The sequence below is a fragment of the Phoenix dactylifera genome, unplaced genomic scaffold (genome assembly GCF_009389715.1).
Source record: "Phoenix dactylifera cultivar Barhee BC4 unplaced genomic scaffold, palm_55x_up_171113_PBpolish2nd_filt_p 001105F, whole genome shotgun sequence".
Taxonomy (NCBI): Eukaryota; Viridiplantae; Streptophyta; class Magnoliopsida; order Arecales; family Arecaceae; genus Phoenix; species Phoenix dactylifera.
In genome coordinates, this window is record NW_024068451.1 from 82,038 (window position 1) to 105,813 (window position 23,776).

General features: G+C 42.0%; 3 protein-coding genes across 3 annotated transcripts; 1 reads left to right on the top strand and 2 right to left on the bottom strand.

Moving 5' to 3' along the window:
• The first annotated feature begins 391 nt into the window (after positions 1-391).
• On the top strand, positions 392-1,306 carry LOC120107984 (EPIDERMAL PATTERNING FACTOR-like protein 2). Its single transcript, XM_039121517.1, has 3 exons — positions 392-526; positions 604-638; positions 733-1,306. Exons 1-3 carry the CDS (start codon positions 427-429, stop codon positions 970-972), a joined length of 375 nt encoding a protein of 124 aa, XP_038977445.1. The 5' UTR covers positions 392-426; the 3' UTR covers positions 973-1,306.
• Positions 1,307-4,717: 3,411 nt separating this feature from the next.
• Positions 4,718-6,940, bottom strand: LOC120107988 (L-type lectin-domain containing receptor kinase SIT2-like). The gene has a single exon (XM_039121521.1). The coding sequence runs from the start codon at positions 6,751-6,753 to the stop codon at positions 4,768-4,770; it is 1,986 nt and encodes a 661-aa protein (XP_038977449.1). The 5' UTR covers positions 6,754-6,940; the 3' UTR covers positions 4,718-4,767.
• Positions 6,941-8,524: 1,584 nt separating this feature from the next.
• On the bottom strand, positions 8,525-10,904 carry LOC120107987 (L-type lectin-domain containing receptor kinase SIT2-like). Its single transcript, XM_039121520.1, has one exon. The coding sequence runs from the start codon at positions 10,625-10,627 to the stop codon at positions 8,717-8,719; it is 1,911 nt and encodes a 636-aa protein (XP_038977448.1). The 5' UTR covers positions 10,628-10,904; the 3' UTR covers positions 8,525-8,716.
• Between the last annotated feature and the right edge of the window lie 12,872 nt (positions 10,905-23,776).

Below are 23,776 nucleotides of genomic sequence, written 5' to 3' on the forward strand. Positions count from 1 at the left end.
GGAGAGGTTTATCAATGTATGCTGCTGATGTGCTTCTGTGCTTCTGAAATTTTAGGTTCCTCGCTTTCTTGCAAACCTCTGCTCCACCTGTTGTGTTCTCTCTCTCTCTCTCTCTATCTATCTCTATCTCTCTGCGTGTTTGTGTGTGAGACTGAACTGACTGCGAAGTGAAGGGCAGAGCTTTCTATGGTTATAAATGCATTCAATACTGGCTCCACAGCATTCCATTTCCAGATATCTATTCGCACTTGTATACCACCAGCTATCATCCTTTTAATCTTGCTGTCTCTCTCTCTCTCTCTCTCTCTCTCTCTCTCTCTCTCTCACCAACACCACATTTATTGAGGACTCTTAGCTTTCTTTCACTCTTTTCATTTATCATTCTCTTTCCTCTACGTTTCTTTCACTCATATCCACTCATCTCTAATGGGAATTCATCCATGCGTCACTGGAACGCCGAGACAAGCACATCTCTTTTTGTCATTACTCCTGCTGATCTTCGCTCAGGCCAGATACTCGGCTCAAGGTAGCTTAATTTCTCACCAAATGAGTTTTGTTTCAAAACTTCCTTTACTATAAAGTCTGAAGCTTTGACATCTGCAGGTAGGCCATCATTTCATCTTATGGAGGTCACTGAGGTGAGATTTTTATTAAATGCAGTATTCCTTGTCCTTGTTTTTGATGAGAAATTTCAGCTTTAGTTCGTAAGTTTGATATTGGACTGGGATTTAGGAGGAAAAAGGCCAGGAGATGGCGATGGTGGGAGCCCTGATTGGATCGAGGCCACCAAGATGTGAGAGGAGGTGTCTCTCTTGTGGCCCTTGTGAGGCAGTGCAAGTACCTGCAGTACCACAGGGCAAGAATAGGAATCGGTATTCCCCCAAAACAATCGCTACGAGAGGTGACGACAGCTCCAACTACAAGCCTTTGAGCTGGAAATGCAAGTGTGGACACATGATCCTCAATCCATGACTACTTAATGGCAATCAGTTAGAAGAAGAGACAATCAGAGCGCCATTTAAACCGTCCAAAGATACTTCTCGAGAAGTGACAATGCTTTGGTGAACTTTCTAATTTTTTGGTCGTCTTTGTGTTGTTTCTTTTGTTCATGTTCTTTGTTTTGAACGTGGGAATTACTCTCTTTCTGCACTCAGTGGTGTAAAAAATATCCCCACATTCATTGCTGGTTCGATGTCGAACTTCAGAGTTTTAGATGCCAGTAATTAAGGTTTTGTCTTCGTAATTTGTATGCTCGTGCTGGTGTTACGCTGTGAATACATAACATATTATAGGAATTTGGGCTCGTTCTCTTCTCTCGAGATTGTTTTCTTCCTCTCTGTTTTTTTTTTATTTGCACTGGCTAGCCTTTTCTAATAGCCTTTTTTTTTTTTGGGCTTCTCACACGTTGCTGCATCTCTATGAAATGTCACGTCTACATAAAGTCACACCATAGCTTAAATCACAAGTAAATAATTGTTAACAAGAACAAATTAAAGGGCACATGTTGACTTCTCCAGCTTCTCGAAACATAAATTTGCTGGCACTAATATTTTCCTTGCTATCAGTTCGTTGGGTGACGAGATGTGAAGCCTTTGATGGGACTTTTCACCCATGATATGCTCTCTCTCTCTCTCTCTTTCTCTACCATCGGATGATCCTTGGGGCAATTAACGTCCATTATTTCGGGCTATTATCATTTTCCGTGCAATCCTTGTTTCTCGGAAAATTTTCACCTGCTTTCTTGCTTTGGTGTCATTTTATATCTTATTCTTTGTGTAGCGAGACCTCACATAAAATATTAATTGCATGCGAGCTAAACATAAAATAGCACTCAAAAGGAAGGATTGGAAATTCCCCTTCCTTTCACTAAATGATCTTCATTCCATGCAATGTTAAGAGCTTACATATGATTATTAGCATGTATAATCTCATGCATAACCAATCATATGCTGCCACATTAACGTGTAAAAGCCTCTTCTCATGCGCGTCTCGTCACCTATGATACCAAATATTAACTTTGCTCTACAATTATAACACAATTTAGTGTAAGTGTTTTATTTTAAGCAATGAAGCTCAAGTTTGTCATTTTGCCTGACCAATTTTGAATCCAAGCATTACAACATTTTTTTCCCCATAGAACCGAGTGAAAAAAAATACATGACCTAGATACGTTCTATTTTTTAAAATGGGTAATTTTTCTAGCCTATACATGAGCCATGGATTTTAAAAAGTGAAGTAGGGGCCAGAATTGGGCCTGATCACAAAGTGATCTGACCATATGCAACTTGAATGTCTAGTTGGATGATTGTTTCAAACAGATTGGCCTTCAAATACACTTGCTTGATGTTCCCCGATGTTTTTAAGCAACCCATGAATAGAAACTTTATCACCTTTTTTTTTAATTATAAAATGCTTACGACAACCAATAATTTTGGTATCACAAAACACATATCATGTTATTTACACATGAAATATGGGTGTGCGATAAACTCCCTAGTTTATACGTCACAACGCAGGATCTCATCCAAAAAAAACTAACCAGAAAATATTATTTAGGTTCTTTGACCCTGTATAAGTACCTAATATCTACTTAGTGCATACCGCATAGCCAATGTGAGGCTAAATACAAGCTCGCACAAGTCCTCATATTATATCCATTATCTGTATATCTTCATGGTTTACAAGCCATCTGCCATACTTTTGGTCTCTATGTACATTTGTTGGATTTTTTAAGTCTTCAAAAGCAATAAGAAGAAGAGTGAGTACATCCTAAAGCAAATATTTGATCGTCCAAGGAGTTGGCTCACCTTGCCTCAAGATTGAAGGGTAAGAGAGTCACTTTTGATGATCAACATTTGCATATCAAGAAGTATTGCCATCTGAATGGCTTACCCCTCATCAAATGTTTAATCCTCCTTAATCAAAAGTTTAATTGCTACCCATAAGTTCTAGGCTATTTAATATTTAGCCCATAGGCCTACTCACATGTATATCTGACCTTGTACACAATTACAAATAACTATATACATACAAATACAAGTGTGTATAGAGACAATTTAATTGTGTGAAGAACTAATATAAGTGTGCGCACTACAAGCGTATTCGAGCCTCCTAAATTGTGTGCAGGATCGGAAATTAAATGTTAAATGGTCAAAGAACCGGCGGTGAAATGGCAGTCAAAAAAAAGGATCAGGTGTTAAGCTCTCAATGGGCTGACCAGTGCAGTCTTGAAGACTGGCCTAAAAAACTGGGCCTGGGTTCAAGTTTTTTGGGCCAAAAGCCTTGATCTGAAAGGTTATGGCCAATCACGAAATGCTACCAACATAAATTGAGCCCAGTCCAGCTAAAAATAACTGACTTTCAAGTCATGCTTCAGCGCGGTTCCCTCGGGCCAGTTTGAGGCCGGGCCGGACTGAGGCCTTAGGTTTCGAACCTGGGACCAACCACCTATGGACAACCCTACCTGTGATGAAACCAATTCTGCCCTTATTCAATCAGTATTTGCAAAGTGGCCCGGCCACCATATTGGGAGGACACCAATGTGACAAATAACGATTTTAGACTTGGAAAAGAAAACGGATAGATGAAGAAGGAAAGAAGAAAGCAATATATTTCGGACGTGAGGTGCGAACATATCGACGTAAAAGAAAATTTTGTCTTTTATAGTGTCATCATCAAAAGACTTTTATATAGTGTTAGATTTTTTATTTTTTTTGCTACATTTTAAATATGCTTTCACCTAAATAATATCTTGACATGAGATGCATAACACTAGATTAACGACAAGCAAGTTTGACAATGAAGACCTTACCGTTCAATCCACGATACATAGTTGTAGAATAATAATTACAACTACCATGGCCTACAACTATCTGTTGGTGGTCTTTGTCGATGGAAGTAATTTTACTAGTAAAGTGGTCGCACACTAATGTCATGATGTCACAAATAATCCTCAATAGAAGGTTAGGTGATTTTGGCCTGGATATATCATGGGATCATAGGACTAATCCTCAAACTATCAATGTGGCTGGAACCACGAGCTGTATTGATCCAGATTCCAGAGCTGACAAGAACTTAGAAGTCGGCAACTATGGCTCATGTCTTCTCCTCTGGAGTTTTTCTTCTGGATGTTGCTTATCACTATCCCTCAAAACAAATGTTCTTCTGAAATTTTGTCATGGGCATGGGCATTACTCTTTCAAGATTCACTGTAGTTCAACTAGTTCCCTTCAATATTGAGTAGACATTTATTTTTCTCCATTTTCTTTATGACCAACCTAGAAAAGATAAAATCTTCAAGTCCATTCTTGGGATAAAATCTGCAAGTCCATCTCGATGAACAAGCAAAAGCTCTTTACTTCAAGTTATTTACAAAACCATTTCCCTTTTTTTTGAGGTAAATTACGAAATCATCTCCTTAACGTGAAGCCTAATAGAATTGATTCTCCGATTTTGCTTTTGTTGCAGAGGTTGCAAGCGCTAAAGAGAAGAGTCTCATCTCTCTCTACATGAAAACAGAGGAAAAATACCACCTATGTGCTTCACCACCAAGGGCCACAGAATTGGTATATGATAGATTTAAATATGTAAGTTCACTGCATCTATAATTAGCTAAACCAGATTTTTATGAACCCTGGCTTGGAATTCAAATGGCATACACAGGCTGCCATCAAGGATGGTAGGCAATGTTACTTGACAGAATGCTAATAATACAATGTTCTAAATCCAATTTCCATCTAAAAAAATTAAAAGAGATACAGCATTGCATCAGCGACCTCCTGAAAGCATAGAGCTTACAAATGCAGATGATGGATAGGATGAAATGTTATCATCAAAGCCTTCATCAGTGAAGAACTCCATGATGCTATCACTCAGATAACTGGGCGAAAATTCTGGCAGGGGAACATGGCCATCCAGTATCTGCATCGCTTGCCGCATGCTCGGCCTTGCCGCAGGCAACGGGTGACAACAGAGCAGCCCCAGTTTCAACATTAATTCCATTTCCTCCGCTGGATATTCTCCTGCCAGTCTCCGATCGCATGATTCGAGGAGCTCTCCTCTTTTCCAATTTCCCACCACCCAATCCACCAACAGCTCCTCCTCTTCCGGTGCTGTTAGGTCCAGCGGCCTCCTTCCACAGGCAACCTCAAGAAGGAAAACTCCGAAAGCGAAGACATCGGTGCCGGTGGTCGCCTTGCCGGTTCTTGTGAGTTCTGGTGCAATATAGCCCAAAGTTCCGACGACATGAGTGGTATGAGGATCTGTCCCATGATCATATAATCTGGCCAGGCCAAAGTCACCGAGCCTCCCATTCAGCTCACAGTCTAGCAACACGTTGCTGGCCTTGATATCTCTGTGAATCACTACCTTCTCCCAGCCTTGATGCAGATATAGCAGTCCCGAGGCCACACCTTTGATGATCTGAAGCCTCCGACGCCAGTCAAGGATGAACCCATCCTTGTTGAAGAGGAGCTTGTCGAGGCTGCCATTAGGCATGAACTCGTAGACCAGAAGAAGCTCGCCGTTGCGCCGGCGGCAATATCCTAGAAGTTGCACCAGATTTCGATGCCGGAGTTGGCCTATGCTCACAATCTCGGCTATGAACTCCCTCATCCCTTGTCTAGACTCATGGGAAACTCTCTTGACAGCAACTTCCATGTTGGAAGCGGGCAAGGTTCCTCTGTAGACCCGGCCGAAGCCTCCAGAGCCAAGAAGTTCTTTGTCCGCGAAACCCTTGGTCGCCATGTACAAGTCCTTGTACGAGAACCGGTGTGGCCCATACTGAAGCTCCCAATCCTCAATCAACTCTGCAAACTTCCTCTTCCTTATCACCATGAAAGTTGCAAGGGCGACAGCCGTTAATACAATCGCAGATAGTGAAGATGGCAACAAAGCTCTCAGATAGTTTGTTTTCTTCTCGAGGTTTCTCCGTCGAGGAAGTGAAGGTAGACTTGACAGGTTGAGGTCATCGGCTCTTCCATCAGTCTTCAGACTCCAACCTAGAATATAATGGGATGATCGACTAATACCTTGAGATCCACTGAAGCCCACAAACATGGGATCCAACATGATGCTCGAGAGATTGATAGTTGAAGACAGGAGAGGATGATTGGGTTTTGATGTTCCCAGAGGAGACAACGTGACGTTAAGTTGCATTTTGATGCCATCGTAGTCTACCCAAACTTGCATGGGTTCGCCACTGACGAGGCTTAGGCTCTTCAATTCGTTGCCCTGGTCGCTGAAATAGCCTGCTGTAGAGGATTTGTTGGATATTAAGCTATTGACATCAATTCCGACATGGTTGTCATTGATGTCTTCGAATTCAGGGTCGAGTATTGTGTCGAACTCGACTGCAACGATATGGTTAGATGGATCACCATTGTCGCTCGAGTTAAAGAGGCCCAGATACTGAACTCCTAGAGCTGTGGAGAGGTCATTGGATGGGGAGATGAAGAAGGCAAAGCCATGGCTACTGAACCCACTGTATTCGGTGACTATCCCAAAGACAAAGGTGGTGGAGAAGGTGAGGACGGTAGCGGTCGGAGATGGCCGGAAATGGAGGGGAACAGGGTAGAAGGCATGGCCCTTGGTTTGGTCTGTGGTATTGGTCAGTCTCAGCAGTCCTTCCGGCGTCACCACTGCAGCGCCGTCCCGACTTAGGTTTGCACCGATGAATCCGTTGAAGGTGAAGCCATCTTCACTCGAGGCTGTAAACCTTAGGAGGAGAAGCCAGATCACAAGCTTTAGAAACATTGCAGTGCAGGAAACAAGAAGCCAGGACCTGTCTTTGATTGGATATAATATTTTCGAGAGAAGATGGGCTCAAGGAGCCCCAAATGTTGTTTTTATTTGTTAGGTGAAACCATTTACGTTTGTTAAAAAAATCATTGACATATGCTACTGCATCTTCGGAAGTCCTAACTAGGGGAATGAGGTCGGCGTATTTGTAGAATAATGATGCTTGCTTGAGTCATCCCAAAATTGTCAAGATTCCAGTAGGCCAAGTTGTCTTCAAAAGAGCAATATTTTTGTTTCAAAACCATACAAAAAAAGTAGGGACAACTCAAGACCTCACCAGTATATACTAAGGGAAGTCTCCATCGAAGTCTCCATCATTAATAAATTTACGATGACTTTTTGGCCGATAGTTTGTCACTTATGACGATCTTGGTCTACAGTAGCTTTGTTTTTCAAAGCGTTCGCATTGACAAAATCGGAGTTAGTCACGGATGCCATGTTTCTTGAGGTGCAGTGTAGGTAGTTGGGTTAAGTTGACAACCAATCCAAGCCTGAGATGACTTTCCAGCGTCCAGACCCAACCTTCTCTTCCTATTTTATTCAGCACAATGACTTTAAACATTTCATTAGAGATAAACTAAATACCAACGGAATTCATGCTTATCTCCAAAATTTCATCCCAAATACAATTAAATGTGTTTAAGCTAGATTCAACTGAGAACTTAAATCATGAAGTATGAATTAAGTTTGGTTTCTTACCTTCCATCAAGAAAAAAAAAAGCTTGAGTTTTACCTAGTTGAGACATTGGGAGTCCTACAAAGAAGAAGAATTTAGTTTCTGATTGGACCTGAGTTAGGTGCTCTGTTATGAAAATTCTGTTTGACATTTGTGTGACATCAATTGCCCAAATTCTAAATATGAGCCAGCCCCAATTCATGTTGGTTTGACATTGTTTAAACCATACCCAACCCAAGTTAATTTATGTTCATCCAGCCCTACTAGAGCCAAAAATATGAGCAAGGTTTCAAGTCAATCTAGCCCAAGTTGTGTCAAGTCTACAAGCACCTATAAAAAAGAATAGGTGTTTTTAAGTTTTTGAAGCCTACAACCCTATGGTCACAGAGATTTTTCTCCCCGGCTCCTTTTTCTTCTTTTATTTATTTTTTTTTAAAATGAACCATGAAGTCCTTTAGCTAACAGGATGCTGCAACTTCTTGGAAATGGCCGTACGTGTCTTACATGGATGCCACATTTCTTCCTATCATTTTTCCGGATCATGGTCAACTAGGGGTAGGTCCTAATTGGATGGGAATCCCAGATGCAGACATTTTTGGCTTTGGCTATCCTGCATGACATACCCAAACTAGTAGCATCAATTTTTTTTTTTCCATTAGTAGTAGTGTCTGTGGTTGCTTGCATTCATGTTTGTATAGGACCAGTAATCAATCCGATCTTATGTCGAATAGGTTATTAATAATGTTCGTATATTATCTATCATAATATATTAATTAATAGATATAGTATATTCACTATATCTTATTGATTAATTTATAAATATTTGTTATAGTTTTAGATTATTCTTGATATGTTTTGATCTGAAAAAACTTGATGCAGCTGTAGTGCCATGCGCTTGCATTTGGACATGCGTGTGTCTCTGCGTATAACTTGATCATTTACCTGTAGCAAAAAAAAATCAAAGAGCCAAGGAAGATCTTTTGGGCACCTATTCTTGGAATCCTAGAAACAACATAACCTCCCATATGGCTAAACATATATATTGTCACAACGTTCAGCAATTCATATGTCAAAGTAGCTTGGTGATTCATAAAATCCATGTCTCTTAAAAGCACAAGATGTTTTGCCAACTGAACCAAACTAGGTCAGTTGGCACCCTCCTAATTCATTAACAGAGTTCGATTGACACTTGACAGTGAATTCTACTCAATCATCTGCCTTCAGACTGAACTGAAGCAGTTCCTATTGATCAACCACCAGCTCCGGCATTGGAAGGACACCATCTAGTATCTGTATCACATTCCTCATGCTAGGCCTTGCAGCTGGTGACGGGTGCGAGCAAAGCAGCCCCAGCTTCAACACTAGCTCGACTTCCTCGACTACGTATCGACCTTGCAATCTCCAGTCCACAACACCGAGAATAGCTCCTCTTCGCCAATTCTTCATGACCCAGTCGACCAATACTGTCTCCTCCTTTGATGCTCTCGGTTCGATTGGCCTTCGTCCGCAAGCAACCTCGAGAAGGAAAGCTCCAAAAGCAAACACATCAGTGCTCGTAGTCACCTTCCCTCTCTTGGTGAGCTCCGGTGCGAGATAGCCCATTGTTCCCACCGCAATGGTGCTTCTTGGATCGCTCCCATGATCGTATAGCCTTGCGAGCCCAAAATCTCCTAGTTTACCGTTCAATTCATCGTCTAGCAGTACGTTGCTGGCTTTGATGTCTCGATGGACGATGACCTGCTCGCACTCTTCATGCAAGTACAGGAGGCCGAGAGCGACGCCGTTGATGATCCGAAGCCTTTGAGCCCAATCCAGGATGGATTTCTTCTGGTCGAACAGAAGCTTGTCGAGGCTGCCATTGGGCATGAATTCATATACCAGCAGTAATTCCCCCTTGCGCCGGCAGTAACCCAGGAGCTGGACCAGGCTGCGATGCCGGAGCTGACCGATGCTCGTGATCTCAGCTACAAACTCCCTCACCCCCTGCTTGGATTCATGGGAGACCCTTTTGACAGCAACTTCAGTATTAGAAGTGCGTAGGACCCCTTTGTAGACCCTCCCAAAGCCTCCTACTCCAAGAAGGCCGCTGTCTTTGAAGCCGTGGGTGGCTCTGTAGAGATCTCTGTATGAGAACCTATGAGTTCCATATTCAAGTTCCCAGTCCTCAAGAATCTCTGCAAACTTGTTCTTCCTTCTCACGACAAAAAGAACAATAGCCGCAGTTACTAAGAAGAACACCAACACCAATATGGGGATCCAAATAGCCATACCCCTTGGCCTCCGTTTGGATTTGCTCCGAGGGAGATGTGGCAGCTTGGAGTAATCTAGTGGCTGAGCAATCCCATCCAACTTGAAGCTCCACCCAAGAATGTAGTGAGATGCTTGAACCGTGCCGGTAGATGCTGAGAAGCCCGCATACATGCGGTCGAAGAATACGCTGGAAAGGTTGATATTTGAAGACAAGATAGGATGATTTGGTTTAGGTGCTTTGAAAGGAGACAACGTTACATTAAGCTGCATTGCTTTACCATCGTAGTCGATCCAAACTTGCATTGGTTCGCCACTCATGAGGGTAAGGTTCCTAAACTTGCCATCATTTGTGAAATAGCCGGCATAATAGGACTCGGTGGAAACCAAGCTATCGATGTCGATTCCTACATGATTGTCGTTGATGTCTTTGAATTCAGGGTTGAAGGATGTGTCGAGCTCAACTGCAGCAATATGGTTTGATAAGTTGCCATTGTTACTGGGGTTGAAGAGGCCCAAGTACTGGCTATGTGTGGCTCCAGAGAGATTTTTGGAAGGAGAGAGAACGAAGGCCATCCCCATGCCACCTAGTGGATATCCCGGGACGATTGCAAACACGAATGTCGTAGAGAAGGAGATGACGCTGCCGATTTGAGAATTTTTGAAGAGAAGCGAAGTGGGATGGAAGGCATGGCCCGTCGCATGCATCGTGAGGTTGGTCAGTCTCAGGAGACCATTGGGCATCACTGATGCTACTCCGTCGGAGCTCAGATTAGCACCTTGGAAGCCATTGAAGGTAAATTCGCCATCTATTGAAGCTGAAACTTCTAGGAAGAGAACACAGACCACCAGAGTCTCCAGAAAGATACTTGGCATTAGTTTTTTCCTGTGTTCTTGGACACCCATAAATCTTCTTTGTTAGGGGAAGAAGAGATTGCTCAGCAAGGAAAGAATCTGGTGTTGGATATGAGATCCAGAGGCTGGGTTGATAATGCCGTCTCTCCTGATCCTGATGACGATTTAGAAGTCGGACTATAGACTTCAAAACACAAGCAGTAAAACTTTGCACCAGAAGTCAGCAGATTGCCGCGACGAGTCCTCAGAGAGTTGGTTAGCCGCTGTAACACGGTATTTGGGTGGGTACGAGTGTGGCATTGCAATTGGATGGAAGAGTTTTGCTTTCTGAATGACCTCAGTATGATGGGAACATGTTAAATGTCGTTTGCATATATACAATGTTTCTAAATCTTGGGATGGTCTTGTTTTTAAAGATTGAAAACGACCACATTTTTTTTTGTTTTTATTTCAGAAATGTGCGGACTATGTGAGCAGTCTGGATTCGATTTTTTATTTGGATGGCAAAGAAGTGGGAAAGAGGCTCTACAGAAGAAAGAGTTGAGTCATTCTCTAGGTTGTTTCAATTTCATTCAAGGAATGGCCAAATTTTTGGCTTTCAAGCCACCTCACTTTTCATCAGCAAAGGAAACGGGACAAGAACACCATAGCACATGAGTCGGATCGAGTCGGATCCTAAATATGGACTCAGATCCGATCCGGTTGAAAATCGGGTCGGATCGAGTCCATGCCTATAAATTTTGACTTGACGGATCATTCGGGTCGGATTCGATCGGGTTCGGATTTACATATTTTTATATTCAAAGTTCCACTATATAATAGTAAAAAACTGACCCCAGAAAAAATAGATCGGGTCGGATCCGGATTCGGATCAAAATTGGGTGGACCCAACCCGATCCAAAAAGTAGAATAAGTTCAAATTTAGAATCAGACCCGGTCTCGCGGGTTCTAAAATTCGGATCGGGTTGGATCTTATGTGGTTCGGGTCGGGTTACAAATCGATCCGACCCATTTGCAGCCCTAGGAAAGATAGAGGGAGAACCATCGGAGAAGGTGACTCGTCCGAGTTATTGGGTTATTGGGAGCAAGGTGAGCCGAGCCGGGTTCACAACTCGGCAATCGAGCATTTAAGGCTGGAGTTGACCCCCACCGGAAATAGGGGTTCTGTGAACCTGGCTGTTGGGAACGGACGAGCGGGACGGCTCGTTCCCCCACGGCACCCATCAATTTCTCTCCTCAGGTGTTGACGCCGATCCTTGTAAATTTGAAATCTGGGTCACTAAAGGTGCTGGCTAAGCCTGCTCAGAACGATCTTTGGGTTGGGCTTCTTTCTCTGGGCCTCGACATTCGGATCCCTTTTGCCCAGAAGCCGAACTGGCCCAATTTCCACGCCGCCCACGCTCGCCAACTCTTTGTAGCTCGGCCCATCATGCAGAGAAGGGTCCAACCTCAGACCTGCCGGGATCAAACCATGCAATCCGGCCTTTCCCCTTTTTTTTTTTTTTTTTTTTTTTTTTTTTTGATGAAACAAAAGGGGTAGGGGGGAGGAAGGGACAAGCCCACCCCCGCGTAGCAGCCCCACTGGGCCCCCGCCCCGCCAGGAGAATGTTCGATGCGGGCAGAAATGGCCGTGTGTTGGGCACCCCGACCGGTTTTACTCATACCCTCCCCACCCGTAGGCCCGGCTCAGCTACTCCTCTGAGCTCTGGCTCGAGTCCCACGTGTGAGTACGTCACACCCGGCACCACCCCGGCTACTAGCGGTTCAAGAGCGGTCCTATACCACAAGTCCAAGCAGTGGCCAAAGTAGTGAGCTCCGGTCCACAATTTAATCGTCGCCGCAGCGATTCGAACTTGAGACCTTGTGGTTAGAATTGCTGCCCAGTACCACTAGGCTACCACCATGCAATCCGGCCTTTCCCCTTTGCAGTGAAGCTAGAAGCAGAGCTCCTTCCACTGGTATTGATGCCCCTTTCTCTCCTGTGTCTTCCTCCCACCCTCCCAGCACTGTTTCGGCAAGAATTGAGCCACACTCCAAGATGAATGGCAGCTGAAACCTCCTCGCCGCCAATGGTGGACCCTTCAGCGTTAGTCTCTCCAGGCTACGGCAAACCTGCACCGGCTAGCGTCTTCTTCACCTTTACCCGCATCGGAGTCTCCTCGGGGTCGGGGTAAACGGGCCCAAAGGATGAAAGCCCTTCATGGAGTCAAGATAGCAACAGCCAAGCTTCTCCTGGCAAAGAAGAAGAAAGGTGGCACTAGCAAGCCTCCTGTACCCCCGTCGGACGCCGAGCAGAGATCTGGCAACGAGGTCCATCCGCATGCTTGCTCGAAGAGTCTCCAGTTTGAGGTTGCTAAGTCTCACTTGCTCTTGAAATCTGTTGACCCAGAGGCTTTCTGGGGTGAAGATATTGGATTCTGAAGTTGAGAACATTGTTAAAATCATCCATTGCATGGAGGAGAGCAGAGCCTCTTTAAGCTCAGTTTAGTCGTCTATTGTATCCTGGGTGAGGTTGTTATGGACCTAAGTTGGAAGCTATTATGATGCCCCCAGTTTGTTTGTACTTAGTAGAAGGATCCCTCCTGTCCCTGTGGGGGGTGGATATGAGTCTCTACGTATGTTGCTCCCACTCTTTCTGGTTTTCGGTCATTATGCTTCCTACGTTTGTTTGGATATCAATGTTGTCTTGGCCTTTCAATTATGACTATTATTTGTTGGAATGTCCATGGTATTGGGGAGCCAGTGAAAAGGGAATGGTTAGTGTATCAAAAAAGAAAAAAAAAAAGAAAAAAGAGGGGGAATGGTTAGAGATTGTGTTTTTTTTTTTTTTTTTGGTAAAATCGGCATTTCATATAGCTCTTACGTGGATATAACCTGCCAAGTCAAAAGAAAGAAAATGATACAAGAAAGAAGAAATATCAGCGGCCCTAGTTCAGATAAACTCTTCGAAGTGCTGAGCAACGAAGGAGCCAATCAAATCTACAGCTCTATTTGTTTTTCGACACATATGTGCTGCCTGGAAGGACTCTATCTCTCTGACCAATCTGCAAGTCTCACGAATCAGCAGTGGCCATCCCCAACCCCCGGTGTGCTTCAGTCATTACCGAGAGAAAAAATCGACAAATGGCTATTAGGGGATGCGGTTGGCTCTGCAGTGGGCATTCTTATAGTTGGAATGAAGCAGGGTTTGAGGTCATTAAAAGTGAAATTAACAGGTTCTTGGTCACGGTTCCGTGGATGGATAGAAAGCTCGAAGCATCTTGGACCTTCACTTGTGTGTATGGGCCGACAGAGCATAATCTCAAGACTTCCTTAATTTTGGCACGAACTCAAACACATCAAAATGTCTTTACCTGGTCCGTGGATTGTGGGGGGTGATTTTAAACATTTCAATGACTCGCTCCTATCAAGATTAGCAGATGTTCTTGTATGGAAGTTCATCAAGAGTGGCATTTGTTCTGTTGACTCATGTTATAGATTCGCTAACAATGGTGGTGTTGTCTGCCCCTTCTCCATAGTTTTCTGGACAAGGATTTCACAGCTGTAAAGACTTTCTGCAGGAAGATTAGAGTCCAATTTGCCGGTTGTCTTGTACTTTTTTTTTTTTTTTTGGTTTCTTTCTCTTCTTTCTTTTCCTCTTCCTCTCCATATAAACTCTCTCTACTCTACTCAGCAATAAATTCCTTCAGCCACACTGTGCCTATTGACTCCTCAAAAAAATAGAAATAATTAAAATGGAAGAAGGAGATAAGCAGGTCCAAACACGACAAAGTTCGGCCGGACAATACGAGAAAAAGAAGCCCTAACCATCCCCTCTCTGATCAATGCTCTGATATTAATAGTACTGTTTTAGTCGTTTCCATCTCTCCTTCATAGTAACACCGCAAGGGTATAATAAAATTATGAATTACAATGACAGAGAAAATACCAAAATATTAAAATAAAATGTATTAATTTAAAAAAATCCATTCCATTTCGATTCTTATTCCTTTTTCTTAAAATGAGTTTATAAGGTCACCAGCATTCCGGACCCAGTACAAGAAGGCCCACTTCCATCCGGAACGGACAAGGATTGATTGCGAAGTAGTTGGTGCGTTGTTGGCTGCAGTTCAGCCCTGGTCAGGGGCTGGTTCTCATTTGTGTGTAGCCCACTAGCCTTTTTTATTTGAACCCTATAATCCAATAGCCTTGGATTGCACTATCAAAACGAAAAGATTTACAGCACATACAAGAGGCAAGATCATTCGAGGAAATGATGTTCATATACTTAACAAACAAAGTTAATTTAGCTGTAAATAACAAGCCAACAATACATATAATATGGTAGTAGATTGCCTCAAGAGAAACAGAACAGTGACATTTTAACCATATGGAGATTAAACAAGGGTACTTAGAATAAGATTTTGATTTACTCACCAATGGATTGAACTAATTCGACAGTCACTAAGGAAGGATACAGCATAATGTTGTAATTACCAGACTCTTCACTTGGGATTGACACCAAGCTGCAAGCAATTGGATCAATATGTGATAGCTCAGGGAGGGTGTGAGGCCCAATAGTCCCACATCGGAAAGACTCGTTGCAGAGCCTGGGCATATGAGGCGGGTGTCTCCTAATCCTACAGACGCGTTTTGGGTGGAAAACAAAACCGGGGAGGGGTGAAGGACGCTTGCGTGAAGCCCCAGAACCGGACAATATCTGGCAGGGGAGCCCCGTGTTCCCCCCTCATGTGGCCCCCACGTGGGCACTAGGTGCCTCTCGTGCCTCGCAGAGACGGGGGCGTGACATTTGGTATCAGAGCCAAGGACGACTCTTGTCCGATGGTGGGAAGGGTGTAAGGCCCAATAGTCCCACATTGGAAAGACTCGTTTCAGAGCCTGGGCATATGAGGCGGGTGTCTCCTAATCCTGCAGACGCGTTTTGGGTGGAAAACAAAACCGGGGAGGGGTGAAGGACGCTTGCGTGAAGCCCCAGAACCGGACAATATCTGGCAGGGGAGCCCCGTGTTCCCCCCTCATGTGGCCCCCACGTGGGCACTAGGTGCCTCTCGTGCCTCGCAGAGACGGGGGCGTGACAGAGGGGAACATCACACTCCAAGAATTGTGTCACTTGCCTCATGCTCGGCCTAGCTGCAGGCATGGGGTGTGAACAAAGTAATCCAAGCTTCAAAACCAGCTCCATTTCTTCTGCTCTTGGGTTGCTTGTCTCAAGGAGAGGTCCCCTTTGCCAATTCTTAAACACCCAATCCACCAAAATCTGCTCCTCTGCTTGTTCACTTGGCTCGATTGGCCTTCTCCCACAAGCAACCTCAAGGACAAGTGCTCCAAATGCAAACACATCAGACCTAGTGGTGGCCTTGCTGGTCTTAGAAAGCTCTGGTGCAATATAGCCCCATAGTTCCAACGACATGGGTGGTTCGGGGATCAGTCCCATGATCATATAATCTAGCTAGGCCAAAATCACCTAGCCTTCCATTAAATTCGCTATCGAGCAATACATTACTAGCTTTGATGTCTCTGTGAATCACTTGAAGATCCAGAAGAAGCAGAGCATCATCGAGGCTACTGTAGATCTTGAAAGTTAGAAGAACCTCATCTTTGAAATTTGGTTCAGAAGCTAGGATTGCAGATCTAATCTCATCCAAGCCTCTACCCTCTCGATTGGTTCAGAAAGATATTAAGTTGAAGATTACCAAGTTGTGTACCTTCAAATTCGCCATAATTGAGATGCATATTGACGAGGTAAGTTGTGAAGTAGTTTTTTTGGATGTTTGTCAGGTTATCCTTGGAAGCATGTACTTTTGGAAGTCGAGATCTACCTTCTGTAGAATTTTTATTTTTTATCTATTTTTGGAGATCTAGTCTTATTTGAATTAGAAGAGAAATTCAACCCAAATTGTATAAGGTAGAACCTCACTAGTATTATAAATAGAGGCTATGTATCTTAGTTTAGAAGATAAGAAAAAGAGACATAAGCCCTACTTTCAAAATTCCTTCATTTTTGTTTTAAATTTATTTTGAGAGAAAATTCATCCTTTTTTTGGGATCTGATCATATTACTTGCCTTTCTTTTATATTGATGTATAGTAAGGAGCTTTTGTGGACATTGATCTTCAACCGAGCTGCAATCTCAAAGGCAAGTAGAAGCATTTTCACTACAATCACAGATTCTCTCTTTTTGGCACAAAAAGATAGTGCATCGTCTACAAAATGAAAACTTTTAATATTTAAAAAACAAAGTTCGCAACCGATGCCTTCAATTAGACAAATGGCCCTAGCCCACCTGCGAAGTTTAGATAGCACGTTAGCGACAAGAATAGATATGGCAAGAGATAGCCGATGGAAAGGAGTTCACATATCGGGATACGTAAGTCATGGAATATACACGTTGCAATTACTCTTATCATAGGGACTATAAAAAGATGACTCGAATAATTTTGCTTGGACATCCATCCACCCAATACTCTAAATAACAAAAAGAGGAGCAATGATTTTGGACTAAGTTCAATTAATTAACAAATTGAGGCATGTAAAGTCATGAGATCAAATTCAATGCACTGCACATAGAATGTGATGTTGAGCTGGGGCCAATGGAAAATGATCTGCCTTGCAATCGTATCACTCCGCTTATACAACTGGATTGCGACCGTGTTCGAATCGCATTGGCTGTGGTCATATCGATTGACACCTGGGGCCCAGCTTAGGTACTAAAGACATATGGTTGGTCCGATCCAACTCATTGCCTCCGAGACATAAGGGACGGAACAACTAATGCTGAATACATCCAACTTTCATGACCTCCAAAACCTCCAAGAAAGCCACATCATATGGATGCTGATGTGACATCAAGTGCAGGGCATCAGAAGAGGGATGATGGGTTTGGATGTGATACAGGCCGACCAAAGCTGCTTCGGGCGTTGCAAGATGTACTGTTATGTACGTCACATGGTGTATATTCCGTTGGGTAGTTATATGTCTTCATGATCAAATGATGCATTAGCTGTAAGAATCCGAGCGGACGTGTGTTTAGTCTCGCATCGATTATTTATTAGGTACATATTGGATACTTATACAGAATCAAGGAATCCAAATAATACCTTCCGACTAGCCATTTTGGATAAGGTTTGAGTTGTTAAGCAGACTCAGCCCATAACCTATGTGGAATAGGAGACACTGTAACACGAATCTATTGGGGCAAACCATGAGTCGATCGAAATGTTTGTGATTAAATTTAAATAGATTTAAAGTTTTAGCCTGACGAGGACATCAAGGCTTGAACGGGAGGAGTATGTGAGGATCCGAGTGGGCGTGTGTTTAGTCTCACATCGGTTATTCGCAGGATAGACCTTGGATACTTATGCAGAATTAAGGAATTCGAATAATACCTTCCACCTAGCCATTTTGGGTGAGATTCTGAGTTGTTACATTAGCTATTCAAAATTATACTGCTATCTATGGTGTAAATTGCATGCAGCGAAAAATTCGATCCAATGATATATGGCAAAAAAAAATTTGCATCGGACCATGAAACTAAGCATATCTCTAATATTTTGTGGAGAAACGCATGGGTGGTGAATTGGATGTGCTTCAGGGATAATGGCGATTGAAAACATCCGGCCGCAACATTGAAACATATGAATATAATCTTTCAAGAATGTCTAGAGCATGCAATTACATCCATTTTTCACGCCAAACACCATTTTATGTAATCTAACTTGAATAATGCTAGCAGGAAACCGGAGCATGCGACTCCGCATGCAACTAAATTTAAGCAAAATCTCTTGTTCTGTGCTCGTATATTGTGGGGACAATTTCCCTTAAATATTTCTTCCTAGTTTCCCCATGTAATAACCCCAACCAACATATGCAGTTTCTTCGATCAGAAGAAACTACAAGTGAAATGGCACATGGCGCATGCAAGAAGATGATGAACACAAATGAATCAAGAAATGATTCAATTTTTTGCTAGCTTAGTACACAAGGGACAACTCAACAGTAACATCCCGATTAGCTTATGATCGGCGAGCCTGAAATGAAATAAGAAGCAATGCTCTAAATTAATTCTCACCATCTTCGATGTGGTCTGCATCACATCACCGCCTATCGCAATCACAATTAGCAGATGGAATGGTAGACTTGGGAGACACCGTCACCATCCTCCAGTCCAATTGGATGCTATTCAACACATCCATCTGTCCATGTATCATACCATCAGATTTATTAGTTCTATTTTTTTTTTTTTTTTTTTTTTTGAGGCAAAACCATCCGGTCTTTATTAGAAAAAGAGGAGTTTATAGAAATTATTTATAAAAAATTTACAAGCAAAAAAAAATATAAAAGAGCAATAAATTTTTTTACAAAAGATAGTGGTATGTAAGTAGACATGTTAAGCTATTCAACAAGCTAAACAATGTTATAAGTGATTTGAAAGATCTCTGTATCTTCAATGTACAACTATATGAGCTCTGTATCCTGATGTAAGTCAGTTTTTTTCTAAATGATAGATCAACATCTCTCAACACACGACGCCAATGTTGCAAGGTTATTCTAAAATTTGAAATGATGATCAACTAGATTCTTTGAATACAAATGCTTTCAATTGAATAAGATTAATAAGATTTTCTACAAAATACAATAAATAAAACATGATTTCTTTAAGAAAATCCGATCATTTCACTTCTTCCGTATTTTTCAATAAATTGCTGCAATCAACTAATTTGCAGGTTTTCTCATTGGTTGTTGGTGCAATATATTGCAATCAAAACCTCTTTTTATCATCTTTTCCTTTCACTTATCTTGCCAACATGTTAGGTTATTGGTGCAATTCACAGAAATGGATTATTCAAAGCATGCGCTGTCAACACTATATTAATTGGTTAAAGATAGGGAACAATTTTAAGCTGCAGAGTCCCTTGATATTAAATTTTCCTGAAAAGAGAACTTGGATATTTAAATAGGTTATTTGCAATGCTGGCCGCGTTACGCCACCCTGTCTTTCTCACCAGCCTCTCTCATTGGTTCTCTCTTTTATACGACCTTTGGCTGCTTGTTAACATAATCCGCATGAATCCAAGAAATATGGGATGGAATGTATGCTTGCAGTTTGATCCCTTGCCTTGAGTTGGGGAATTCGCAAGGAGGCAAAGATGGTATCCTTTGAGGGGCTAATGATTTTGTTGGTGTACTGTTCTTTGTTCTGGTCGGGTGCATGTACTTTTTTTATCTTGCTTTGGACTTCAATCCTTATTATGATTTTTTGCACATAAAAAAAGAGAGAGAAAGATACCTTGGCCAACTAGCTATAAGGCATTACCTTAAACTTCACTTGTGGAGGTGTAACAATTCAGGACCTCATCTAAGATGGCTAGTCGGAAGGTATTATTTGAGTTTCTTGATCCTGTATAAGTACCCAAGATTTATCTAGCAAATAACCGATATGAGACTAAATATATGTCCACACGGATTCTTGCAGGAGGCTCAATTGATATCAGCATCTTGACCACCACAAATAACTCATAATAGTGGCAACTAGAAAAGATAGAATGGATCAGTTGAATCCACATTCTCCGGAATGTGCTGATGAAATTGGTATCATAGAACAAATGATTGAAGAAAACTAGGGTGCAAATGTCCCTAGCTTGTTTAAACACCTACAGTCTTACAATACGTGGACAATGGGTGATGTTTTGCAAGACTTGTTTGTTTCAAGTTCAAATTCCAGAAAATCTCAAATCTCTGTCACCTTTTTGCTCCAAAAAGAAACAAATAGTAAAAAAATTGCCAAAGAATCTTTCCTAAGGGAATCGCTTGGCAAAAAAAAAGAAAAAGAAAATCTTATCAGGAATACTAATCTTGTTATCATCCATTGGACTGTTTAAACTATAGCCTAGTTCAACAATTTACATTCTTTGGATTCAAGTTCATAATTCTAATTGGCTCCCCCGTAATAAATGAGGTTCCTTGAGTTAGGATGGACATTTATATGAATTAATTCATAAATTCCAATATTACAAATAGTCTTCAGGCCCTATAATGCTGGGATTGCAACTTATTGCTTAAATAGCTTTCATGAGTCGCACTAAAAGATCACATCAATCACTTCTTCACATGTGACAGACCGATTTTTTTGTGCCAAGCAAACCCATTGACCCCTCTCTGCTTTTCTCGAGCGAACCCACCGCCACTTGATCTATTCAAGCAACCAAATTTTACATATAAATCCATATTTAATTATTTCCTGTATAATACCAAACCAAATTGCAAACCCTTCAGGCTTATGAATTTACAGGTCACTTGTAGTAAAGAAATTAATTATTATGATCCGAAGATAAAGCTTTATAGTAATGAACTGATTCATAGGTGGTGGGGTTTTGCTATTAATTGAAGTCCAACACCATCTGAAGCAGTTCCCACTCTCCTCCATGCAGAGTCCCTCAACTCCAACTTGGTTTTATTTTTCTTTGTATTTAACTTTGGGGCAGTTGGATGACAGCAATGTAAACATAATCTGCAAGATCTGAATAATCATAAATATTTGAATTTATTTACTTGCCGTAAGTAATTGCATAGAGGGAGACCCTTGAGTTTATCTTTTCATCAAAGATAAGAGAGTTATAACTTCTAGGTTGCCATATTCTAAAGAAATAACATTTGGAGTAGGGAATTTATCTTTTAAAAATATTGTTTAGGCCCCTGTTATATATGTACGCATGGGAAGATTTTTTTTTTTTTTTTGTTTTTCAAAGACTTGCAAACATTGCTTAGTAGTTTCACCATTAACCATCTATAATAATCATCTCATGTCATGTGATAAGAAAATTGTTGCCTCATAAGATACGCATATCGATCTTATAGTGTTTATGTATTTTAGTTTGGTGGAGGAGTACGAGAACATATCTGATAGATGATGGGGTCCATATGATACACCTACCATGGAAGGTAGGTCTCACAAGGCACTGCATCTTAGGTGGGATGAACGATTTGAAGAGGGTTTTTTTTCCCCTCTAAATAGATTATTTCGCAAACTCAACTACTGACTCTACATAAATAAATAATTTATCTTTTCTGAAGATACAATATAAATAAATAATTTATGCTCATTCAAACCTACGTTCACTATCCAAACAACTGTACTGTTTATATGACCTACCATTTGATCAGCTATAGAATCTTCAAATAATTAGTGCATATATTTTAGGCGGATAGCTCCTAGATAAATAATCAAACACTGATAAGGTAGCAATCATCTTATTTTCAATATGGAAAATGCTTTGACTCACGAAAAACCTTTCTCGACCGTTGGACTCCCTGTTTTTTTTTTTAATTTTATTTTAAGTTTTGGTAAATATTTTATTCATGACAAACCATCTACTATTGTTTATGGTGCTGAAAAACTGGATTTACACCTACTGCAGAAAGATTATTAGGTGAGCATATCGGCACCCTTTCGGTTTATCAAACAGGCCATATAATTTCGAGCAAGCCTGCCAAACGCCACACCTCAAAAATGTTGGGAATAAACTGTCCCAAAAAATTTTAAATCTATAATACTCTATTTCAACAAATAATAGGCAGAAATAGGCTTAGAGAAAATAAATAGAGAAAGTGGAAAAATGGAACCCGAGATGCTGAGGCGTGGTATGTTGGTCACTTTCCTTGAAGTAGATTTCGCCGCCTTACAGTGCACTAGGCTTAGATGGCGTTCTACTCCTGAGATACAACAGCCTCTCGCACTGTTCCTTTTGCCTCAATGATTTGCATGGATCAAAGAAGCCTTCGAACCCAGAATCAGTATGCAGCAAGCTCGTTGATTGAAAGAAAAATAGCAAACAGGGAGAATAGAAGTTCTCTGCTTTCAAATTATATATATCTATCCTGTCTAATCCGAAGAGGTCTATTTATAGACTTCTTCGGGACAGACGCGACCCAAAACCGATCCAACGGTCAAAACCGGTAAGAAAGTTTGAAAAAACACTGGGAGTATAGCCAGCGGATGCGAGGTCGGTTGCGAAGAGGTGCTAACGAGGAAGCGACGTGGCTCCTCGTGCTATGGGTGCGAGGCACGGCCCACGCACCTCTTGGCTCATCGTACCCGTTGTCCGACCTCGGCTCCTCTGGGCTCATCACACCTGTGGTCCGACCTCGGCCTCGGCTCTTCGCGCTTCAGTTGAGGTGGGTCGGACGAGCACAGGCACACAGAACCTCGGACGAGCAGGGCCGAGCGAGCACAGGCACAGCGCAAAGAGTCTCAGACGAGCAGGTCGGACGAGCACAGGCGCACATAACCTCGGACGAGCAGGGGCAGGGCCCAGCGAGCACAAGCACATGCGCAAAGAACCTTGGCTCGGACAAGCACAGGCACAGCTCGGCTGCAGAGAATCTCGGCTCGGATAAGCATAGGCACAGAGAACCTCGGCTCGGACAAGCACAGGCCCAACGAGCACAAGAGAACCGAGCTCGGCTCGGACAAGCACAGGCCCAACGAGCACAAGAGAACCGAGCTTTACGTAATAGAAATAAAAAGGAGGGAACGGGGAATCGAACTTGTTATCTCATCCCCACCCAAACAACGCACCAACCACCAAGCCAAACTCCCTTGTTAACATATATGTATAATATATATATTTTAAGTATGAAAACTTTTAATCATTATTTAATAAAAATCTAACATTCCCCCACCTGATTAAAATGTTTTCAAAACTTTATAAAATAAAAAATAGTCAAACCGGGCTTGTTTATGTCACGACTTCAATAAAGGTAGCTTGCGGCTTTGAACCTTTACCTAGTGAAAGTATATTTTCATCTGAAAGGTATAGTGGTAGCTAAAAAGCTTTGAACCAAATCCTTTGGTTCAGATTTCTATATACTTCACCCATGACAAATGCAAATACTGGGTTCATTATAGGTGGTGCCTTTTCTGGCCTTATGCACCAATATCTCAGTTTCATGAGTGCTCTAGGGGTTAAACCCTTATCCCCATAGACTGCGGCCACACAGTCACACTCACATAGGTGAGTCCTCCAAGGGTGCTCGCAGCACAGCGCCTTGCCATAGACTCGGACTCATTCAGAGTTTTAAACTCTTCCGTATACCTCTGCTGTATTTAGCACTCACATCACAGGGAGAGACCAAATGACATAAAGTCATTTTATAATAGTGCTAACTAATCATTAAACAACTTGTTTTTTCCATTGAACCTTT

Bases quoted from the DNA above. Each gene is read 5' to 3' on its own strand.
- LOC120107987 (XM_039121520.1), bottom strand. From the start codon at position 10,627: ATGGGTGTCCAAGAACACAGGAAAAAACTAATGCCAAGTATCTTTCTG.
- LOC120107988 (XM_039121521.1), bottom strand. From the start codon at position 6,753: ATGTTTCTAAAGCTTGTGATCTGGCTTCTCCTCCTAAGGTTTACAGCC.
- LOC120107984 (XM_039121517.1), top strand. From the start codon at position 427: ATGGGAATTCATCCATGCGTCACTGGAACGCCGAGACAAGCACATCTC. The intron at 527-603 runs GTAGCTTAATTT...TGACATCTGCAG, and splicing joins GGCCAGATACTCGGCTCAAG to GTAGGCCATCATTTCATCTT. The intron at 639-732 runs GTGAGATTTTTA...ACTGGGATTTAG, and splicing joins ATCTTATGGAGGTCACTGAG to GAGGAAAAAGGCCAGGAGAT.